At 40.6% G+C, this 9,453-nt stretch overlaps 1 protein-coding gene across 1 annotated transcript; it reads right to left on the bottom strand.

The window, feature by feature from the left end:
* Positions 1–331: 331 nt before the first annotated feature.
* LOC148427872 (sodium- and chloride-dependent GABA transporter 2-like) lies at positions 332–9,205 on the bottom strand. Its single transcript, XM_088441364.1, has 15 exons — positions 9,078–9,205; positions 7,610–7,844; positions 7,308–7,442; positions 5,007–5,147; positions 4,847–4,937; positions 4,624–4,756; positions 4,347–4,481; positions 4,044–4,147; positions 3,544–3,668; positions 3,133–3,245; positions 2,905–3,042; positions 2,684–2,786; positions 1,677–1,777; positions 1,419–1,589; positions 332–1,328 (listed from the first exon to the last, which is right to left on the bottom strand). Exons 2-15 carry the CDS (start codon positions 7,821–7,823, stop codon positions 1,179–1,181), a joined length of 1,854 nt encoding a protein of 617 aa, XP_088297490.1. The 5' UTR covers positions 7,824–7,844; positions 9,078–9,205; the 3' UTR covers positions 332–1,178.
* Between the last annotated feature and the right edge of the window lie 248 nt (positions 9,206–9,453).

Raw genomic sequence — 9,453 nt, 5'->3', positions numbered from 1 at the left:
TCTCCATCCTGCTTTCGTGATTGCTCAAACAAGAATTTCCATAAAGATGAAAATTGGATGTAAGGGAGGTGGGGGGCCGAGATGCTTCTTACGGAACAGCGAAAGTCAATTTATCTATCTTCTCTGGGTGTTCCAAGCATCTGTTGACTTGGCACCAAGCCTCCAGGTTTCATTACGAGCCACATTCACAGATATTCCTGCATTTCCAATCAGGAAGACCCACAAAAATAAAACCTGGCACGCAATCAGTTTGCTGTCACAATTACTGTCTTGTCCGGGCAATAGAAACATTTTAGTAAGTCCAGACTAACAAAAGAGAAGCACACAGAAGTATCGGAAAACTTTGTTTTTTTTAAATACGGAAACACACAAAGAAAAAAATACATTCTGTCAGTTTCCATTTTCCCTACTATCGGAGTGATTTTTTTTAAAGACATCAAAAATTGCATATTGGCGGTTGCCTTCTGAGCCGTCTTGAACATTTGAGTCAAAGTGACGAAAAATAAGATGAGTGAGGCACTTGATACTTTGGCAAAGCACAACCCACAGTACAATGTAAGGCATGTAAACGATTCTAAGAAGAAAGAGTCCTTTGCTTTATCTTCATTTAAACTGCATCTAAAAAGAAGGCTGTAAGGTATAATTAAGTCAAAAATTGAGGTTTTCCCTCTTTGACACTAATGACGATTCATTCTGACTTGAAGTGAACAGTCACAGTCCGGTGAGGTGAAATGAACATGAAGAGCTAACAAAGAATGCCCGCATTTTATGGTACGATACGATGGAGGTTAAGAAAAGACAGTGATATGTTTTAAATTTATACCGTATTTTTTTTTAACTATTCATTGCTCCATTGTCAAACCAGTCAAAATATGAGTTTTCAGCTAGTACAGAATTGACTGCAAAGTCTAACGCACTGTAAATCATACCAGTGCAAATATTTTACTCACTGGTTATTTGTATAAAACGAACAAAATATGACAGGGTACATACAGTGATACATGCTAACATCCCCTGTCATTGTCTTAATAACGTTATCCTAAACATTTAGCAACAAAAATTAGACCCCAAAAAAAACCCTATCATAAAAAAATAAAATAAAAATAACGACTCTACTGTAATAAATTCCACTAAAAGGTCAATAATCGACTTGACCCTAAGCACATCAGGAATTGCCACTAAGCTACGTGGTCTCGAGTGACGTCGCTATGTACTTCCTTTGGCTTCTCACTGAAAGCGAGCGCAGAGCTGTATTTGGTCGAGCTGTCGGGATGCTGTTTGGAGTCTTGTGGCGAGTTAATGGTAGCTTGGCACAGGCTGCGGAAGCGCTATAGGGTGGCAAGAGCACGCAGAAGTTAAATAAGCATCAAGAACGTTTGAACGCAAGGAACACAAGCTACTGAAGGACATGTATGAACCTGTGTAAGGGTGCCAGGCGTGATGGCCAGTGCGTAGATGGCCCAGATTGGGAGCAGTGACACAGAGGACAGAGTGAGGAGCCAGCCCAGTGCCGTCGCCCAACCTGGAGCGACCAGGCCTTTTCCGAAGCTCAGTGGAGACCAACAGACCAAGGAGAACAGAAAGGTAGCCTACAAGTCAGACCATTTTTTTCAACAAAAAAGAGAGACAGAAAAATTTAAAATACGGTACGTGTGACCCAATCGCAGGAGACTTACAGTACACACGGCCGGAGTCAGGTATTTCCAGCACAACTTGAAGAGAAGCAGAGGATTGTGGCCTGTCATGCCCTTGATGTTTGAACAAAAGCGTTCGGCGCCTTTGTGCAAAAACAAACAAACAAAACTGAATGTTTGCGTTTTAAATATTACAAAATAGGTGGAGAAGATTATAGATGGAAGAATGGATATTTTACTGCTAAAGTGAAATAAAAGGGACCTTAAAAAGCAGCACCTAAAATTCTTAGAGCATTATTTTTCTTGTAACGAGCCTCTGTAATTTAAGAACGCACTGAGCTCTGGCGAGTGATTAACTACAGGCATTGAATGGCATAACTTCACAACTTTGCTATTCTCCTCGCATGGGCACACATTTGGAGATGGGAAATTCAGGTGCGGAAAGTTAAAACCTTGCCATTGTTTGCCTTTATATGCTCACGGAGAAGGGGCACTTGTTGCTAAAGACAAAGCCGATCTGTGGCTGTTTTTGTTTTTTTTACTTCCTGGACCTGGATTTTCCATTTCTGTTAGAATTTCAGATTACCTGACCCTGACATAGGAAATTACCATTATTGCTTGTTTTAGCCATAATTGTGATGGCAGGGCACAGTTTGTGTCTAAATGGTTTATTCCACCATGTCAAAGTTTTTTTTATTTTTGTTAAAAGCCCTCACCAACTGTGCAGGTCTGGCTAGAACAGTGCCTCCCTGGGGCCACTGTGAAGGATGGGCGGGTTGATTGAAGGTCCGTAGGAGACAGACAGGGCCCTGGCTTTGAGCCAGTCTCCTTGCAACAGAGGGTAAGCTGCGGCCCGGTTCGGTCTACTAACTCTGAGTGGAATGCCGGCGGAAGGGAGGAAGCGGAACGCTAGAGTGTGCGAGTAATTCAATAATAACTCTCTTTTTATGTCATTCTGCTCTCGCACACATTTTATGTTTTATCTTCAACAATCCAAACTCAAACAAATGAGCTAAAAACATGTGACTTGGATGTGCTATGTTTCCTACCATAGATCCAGCCAATTGCAATAGACTGGAAGATGGAGAGAAGCAGAAGGCTGGCTCCACTGCAGGAGAAATGATCATATATCTGGAACACATACAGACCACCCTGTATCGCCGGCAGGAAGACAAGGACACACACAGACACATACAAAGTGGACTATTCAATGTCATGAAATCCACGTTCACAGGTTAACTTTAAAACGTTCACACAGAGGTCATGTTACCGGCGTCACCATAATCAGCCCGATCAAGAAGCATACAACACAGATAAACAACAGCAGCAGCTCTCTGCGGTAGCCGCGTCGGATCAGATGGGGATACAAGTCGGTCACAGATGTCATCAGTGCCTCCAGACTGACAAACTGCAGCACAAAGGGAACATTTCCGGCATTTTTTTCTGATTGTGCCTCACCACATAAGATGGCTGGACAGTATATGTGTGTGTTACCCACCTGTGTGTCCAGTCCTAGCATGATGATCATTAGGAAGAAGCAGATAGCCCAGAGTTGGGGAAGAGGCATCATGGCTACAGCTCTGGGGAAGGCAATGAAGGCCAGGCCAGGCCCTTCCGAACACAAATCACAAGAACGTTGCAAAAATAAAAGTCAAACTGAAGCTACAAAATTCTGGAGTTAACCCTCTGCTGATAGTCAAAGTCGCAAACGGTGAAAAGATAATTATAGATTATAGCATGACAGGTGCGACTGGAAATCCTTTTACTCTATGGTAAATAGACCTTGTTTGTGTACACGCAATGTAGCAAAAAGTATCCCACTACCCACCACAGACATACGATAAAAGGCTAATTAAATGTATAGTTTACAGTATATTTGCAATAACTGTTTTTGATGTCGTGTTTTCACCTGATTGCGCAACAGTAGCGATGTCCACTCCTTGCTCCTCCGCCATGAAGCCCAGCACTGAAAAGATGGCAAACCCTGCCAGGAAACTGGTGGTACTATTCAACAGGCACAGAAGGTACGAGTCCCTGTATGCGGACAGGCATACACACAGTTACACGAAAGAAATGAAACATTTTGGAAGTCGAGTTTTACACAAAACCATAAGCATGGTATAATAACGTGCATCTGGTTTCAGTGTGTAGTGAGTCGACGGCCTTACGCTGTCGGTTATCTGTGAAAAGGAGCAACGGGCTGAGTGCTTGGCTGTTTTCGGGCATGTCTGAGCTGAGTGTGGGAAATTGGGTGGCTAAGGCTTTTCTTTAAGGTGTGGCTGTGTCCGAACGTGTTTTCTTGGGCCATTCCTTTCATTCTTTCTGGGAGCTTTCTGACCATTAGCTTCAACCCTTTCACAAATATGGTCTTCGAATGATGTGTATGTCAATATGATAAGAGTTTCTCACTTGTAACAATCATTGTTGTATTTGTTGTAACTGCCAAGCGCTGTGAGACTGCCCAAACAGATTCCATAAGAGAAAAAAATCTGAGTGCCTGCATCCATCCACACCTACGATGAGAAGAAAGGGTAAGGAAAAGGCACGAGCTACAAGTCTCTGTTACCAAACTTGAATATACTGTATATTGCTGGCGTCGGGTCAAAAATCATCAGTCACATTTTGGTGAATTTATTTATTAACTTTCAAGATCCATACTATTGGTCATTCCACATATGTAGTTGTAATTGTTACAAAGTATTGCAGACCCACCTCTGGGTCTGCCAAGCGGGTGTGGTTAGGTTTGAGGTAGTAGACGATTCCTTGGGCGGCTCCAGGTAGAGTGGCACCACGCACCAGCAGAATAAACAGCATTACATATGGAAAGGTGGCGGTGAGATACACCACCTGGGAAGTCCACAGTGCGAAGAAGAATGACGATTAAAGTGGCGAAAAGCTCTACAAAATAGGGTGTGACATAATATTCAAGTCTAAGGGAATACCTCCCACAGAATTATTGTTCAAGAAAGAGAAGGCATTACGCGCTCACCTTTCCCGTGGATTTAATGCCTTTCCACACGCAGAAGTAGCAGACGATCCAGATAACAGCAAGACATAGTGCCAGTTTCCAGCTTACTGGACCAAGCTCGTCTAAGTTATCCGACAGGTGGAGCACTTCTCGCCTACAGCATACATACAGTTAAGTATGATAGTAAGCAGACATTATACTGTATTAATTATCATCAATGAATCATTATTTAGCATATACTCACTCCCAAAACTCCATAATAGGGGACGTGGGGTTCTCAGGCAGGCTGCTCACATTGGATGTCTGGTTGTGGTGGTCAAACATGAAACAGGCCTCTACAGGGTAGCACACAAGTATAAATAAAACTTCACACTGTGGCTGTCTTCACTACTACACAAACTGACCAGTGTTCCACGTGTTGTTACAATGCGACCAGGGCAGTTCCTCCTGAAAACTGTAGGAGAGATAAAGGAGAGCCCATGCCAGAATTACAATGTAGTACACACATCCATGCAGAATCATCATCTGGCTAGCATAGCCGAGACCTGCGGACAGACAAGAAAAATCTCAGCAAAATTATTTTCAAACTGTATTGACTTGAATGCAACAAAACAACAAGGTATGTACAGTTCAAAGTCAAACTGCTCAGCTTTTTTTTTTTTTTTTTTTTAATATTCACTTATATTGACTTTGATGCATGATACATGTGTACAGTACAATCATCATACATCCACTTGGCTTCTAAAAACACTAAAGAAGCATTTGGGAACTGAATAGACTATTAGCTGAAGCTTTAGTGGGTGACTTTTTTTTTTCACATTCATGCTTAATGCGCCACGTTGGTTACTCAACAGGCCAGAGTCTCAGTTGTCATACACATATTTTCAATGGGAGACAGGTCTGGACCGCAGTAGGGCCAATCTCTTGTGGTTACTTGTCCTTTTTTAATTACTAACAGTGACCGCGCATGTAGCATCATCCCCGTATTAGTTGTATTCTGCCTAGCTCGCCTCCATACATTGATGCCAAGTGTGCTTTATCTGTCGACAGACACTTCATGTTAATGTGCTTTCTTCACAGGCACCTGTGGCATTACAAATACAGTACTGTAATTTTAAATATTGTTGAAAAAACACAATAGAAGTATTCATCCAACGGTATTTATCCTTCAGTGTTTCTGTGACACTTGCTGTTTGAGACAGCCCCAGCTTTCGTTTCTGACCAATATATAGTGGTGTCCGTAACTGTAGTGTTCCCTTGCTATGTCACGCTTCATTTTTATTGGTCTGCGTGTTTTTTTTTGTTTGTTTTTCTTTTATACTAAAGAGATTACAGCAATTACAACCCCTGCCCTCATTTTCTGCCAGAATAAATTGAACAGCGAAAAATGAGGGAACACTGTGTGTGTGTGTGTGTGTGTGTGTGTGTGTGTGTGTGTGTGTGTGTGTATATATATATATATATATATATATATATATATATATATATATATATATATATATATATATATGTATATATATATATATAAAACAGATGGATTATTTTCAACAAAACAGCTACAGAATACTGCAGAGTTAAATAGCAGTTCAAACTCAAAATCAATGCTTTGATTTTGAACAAATTTTTTATAGTATCTTCTACTGTCTCCCGATGTTAAATTGCTATATTAATTTAGTGAACATATGAACACAGATAATTCATACACACGATCATAAATATTTAAATACAAACATATATACCTTATATCAAATTGACACATCACAAACCTTTATACACGATCTTTTTCAATACATTTTTAAATATTTTCAATGATTTCTTTTTAAAACTCTTCGAGTTCAGCCATTGATTCACATCTTTCCAGTTCTATTTCATGGCTGTTCCATAAATTGACACCTTGAACAGATACACACATTTGTTTGACCGGTGCATTGTCTTCTGGTGGCTAGCCAAAAAACAAACAAACAAACAAACAAACAAAAAACAAAACAAAAATGCAGCTAAAGCTCAAATCACAATGTCAAATTTATGTTTTTGTTTACTTATCTCTTTATCATATTTATGCATACATCGCACAGACTGTACATCATTGTAAATTGCTGTATTATATAGAGTGTATCTTTTTGTTTCTTTTTTTACTTTTCGAAGCAGACAGCAGGGAGTAACACCTCTAGTTTCATTGTAGTAATCCAGTGACAATAAAGGCGATTCTGATTCTGATATATAAGGTGTAAGATTTATCAGCACCTGGTGGTGAACATAGAGAATGGAATGATTTTGAAACATGCACACGACCACACTTAATAGAACATATTAATAGAACATATATCTGAATATTATTGAAATTCAAAGAGGGTATGTAAAATGAAATACTTTTTGTTCACCACGAGATCTTGCAAAATCTTACACATTCTACTTTTGAAAGAAAATGTTTAAAGGCAAAATAATACGACTTGTCAAGTTAAAAGCAAGGCAAAAATGAATGTGGGACAATTTATGGAGTGGGATATTTCTGTTTTTTTTCCAGCTTCTTATTTTCTGGTTTATGAAAGCTAAAGAACAAGCGAGTGTGGCCATTGTGATTCTGTGGGGTGGATGGTTTCATTTGTGCCACTGAACATGACAAATGTTGCTTCGACAGCCTTTTGGTCTGCATGATCAATTTAATTTAGCTTGGTTTGTAAATATAAAGTACAAGAAAGGTCTACCTCCAAATAATGGGCAGACCGTTCTCCAGGCGCTGACCCCTCCTAGGCTTGTATACTGGCCCAGCGAAGTCTCCAGGAGGAACAGGGGAATACCGCAGAGCACCAGGAATAAAAGGTAAGGTACAAAGAACACCCCTGGACAAACAAATAAAATTTGCTTTGCATGATTCATCTAGTGATGTGGACTCTATAACCTATGCAATAAAAAAAGATTAAGGAGTAAGAGGTACGGTAAAGCAAAATGGTGAGCGGAAATAACTCATTTACATCTCTTCTGCACTTCTCTCCCTCATTTATTTTACCTCCTCCATTCTTGTAGCACAAATAAGGGAACCTCCACACATTGCCCAAGCCAATAATTTGACCGGCCACGGCCAGAAGGAACTCAGCCTTGCTGGCCCATTTGCCCCTGGAATACAGGCCATCTTTGTTGATTTCCATCTTGCTGGGGCTTTTTCCTTCTTCAACATTGTTCAGCAAAGGAACCCCTTGCTGCGGCAGCGCCTGAGCGGTCATCTTTGGCTACACATATAGTCCCTTGAAAGATACAAAATATTGTAAGCGAGGTGGCAACGATTAAAGAGATCTTTGCAGATTGTGGGTAAAGTGAAGAGAAAATGGAGGGTATCTGAGCATTTGTCCATTTTCCTCCCACTTTCCCTGTTGCTCATTTGTCACTGAAGTTCAGTGTGTATTCTCACTCGTGTTATGAGTGAGCTGGAGGCCTATCCCAGTTGACTTTAGGGTGAGAGATGAGTGCACCTTAAACGGGTCACCATCTACTACCTTTGTGACGACATACGTTGAAAAGCAAATGGATGGACTAATGGCTACAAAAGGATTCTGTCTGCCAATTTACAGATGCATGCACATGGTTTAGAGATCATTATGCAGCAATGACCCAAAGCGCATTGCCAAAAGACCAAGGGTGTCTCGATTTAAATATCACAAATGCATACAGAGTTTGTTGATTTAGAAACGGATCCGGCTGCTCGAGGAAACTAATTTGGAAACTAACAGGGAAATTCTCTGAATGTCCAGATACCAATCCAAGTCTGAACCCTAGTGAGTTAGATGGCTTTAAGTGCGATTTTAAGAATAACAATAAAATCCCAATTTGTTCCCTAACCTTAGTCCTCAAGTGTCACTGACCGGCCCCCCCTGACTCTATTTGTTTCTATCAGATGTCTAACGGAATGCCCACATTTCAGGGTTGTGACTGGTGAGAATGCCGTTTCTAATCATTGCTTTGGCTGCCTTATCTCAAATGTGCTCACCCAAGGACAGGCCGCATTGGGCGCGAGTGCTTTATCTACAATGTGCAGGAATATGCATTCGTCTTTCTCAGTGTACAAACAGGCTATGGCGCGAATGCAAATGTACAGCATACTTCCACAATATTGGCGTTCACGTCCCTTTATTTATCAAGCCTTAGTTTTACTGATAAATTAATGTTAGAGTTTCACTTTCAATTGAGAGGTAATAGTATATCCAGCCAAATTTAAAACAACCCTGTGAAAGCACGTGGCTGCATAATGTATTGTATACGTACAAAAGCATACGGTGCCAAAAACAGCTCACGTTTATTACACCTAAAATATAACGGACCACCGAACACGCACGCAAGGTTCAGTCACCACGCCGTAACCAAATTGAAATGTAATTGTCAGACAAAAACAGATTCACGGCTGAGTTGAGTCTTTTGATGTGGCGAATTAATTGAGTTCCAAGACAACGAGATATAATTATGGATAATTCGACATGACTTACCTCAGCGTGTATCATATCTCTAAACGCAGCAGGTTCCCCCGAGTCCTGGCAACCAAATGGTTTGCTCCAGTGACGCGAGCAAGTGCGTCCAGGGAGAACTGGACGTCACCGCTGCTGTTATTAAAATTGGTCTTTACTTTGAGCCTCATGAGTTGATAATCTGTCAGGAAGGTAAATAGATTATTCACATTTACTCCACTTTGATGAAGTGGTCTGTCATTTCTATATATTCATTTAAATGTTATGTGATATGTCATGGATGTTATACAGTAATTATCTGGAATGTCTGATAGTTTGAATAAACTGTGTATAAGGATATGTGGTCCCCCACAAAAAAGCAAAAAAAAAAAAAAAAACCCAAAAAACACACGCACAC

Source organism: Hippichthys cyanospilos, chromosome 2 (assembly GCF_059441005.1).
Source record: "Hippichthys cyanospilos isolate Australia breed blue-spotted pipefish chromosome 2, RoL_Hcya_1.0, whole genome shotgun sequence".
Taxonomy (NCBI): Eukaryota; Metazoa; Chordata; class Actinopteri; order Syngnathiformes; family Syngnathidae; genus Hippichthys; species Hippichthys cyanospilos.
This window is presented reverse-complemented; position numbering and strand designations above follow the sequence as displayed.

Excerpts from the sequence above, each read along its gene's own strand:
- LOC148427872 (XM_088441364.1), bottom strand. The coding sequence starts at position 7,823 with ATGACCGCTCAGGCGCTGCCGCAGCAAGGGGTTCCTTTGCTGAACAAT. Across the intron at positions 4,482-4,623 it reads GCATTAAATCCACGGGAAAG|GTGGTGTATCTCACCGCCAC; the intron begins GTGAGCGCGTAA and ends TGGACTTCCCAG. Across the intron at positions 3,246-3,543 it reads CGCTACTGTTGCGCAATCAG|GGCCTGGCCTGGCCTTCATT; the intron begins GTGAAAACACGA and ends TGTGTTCGGAAG.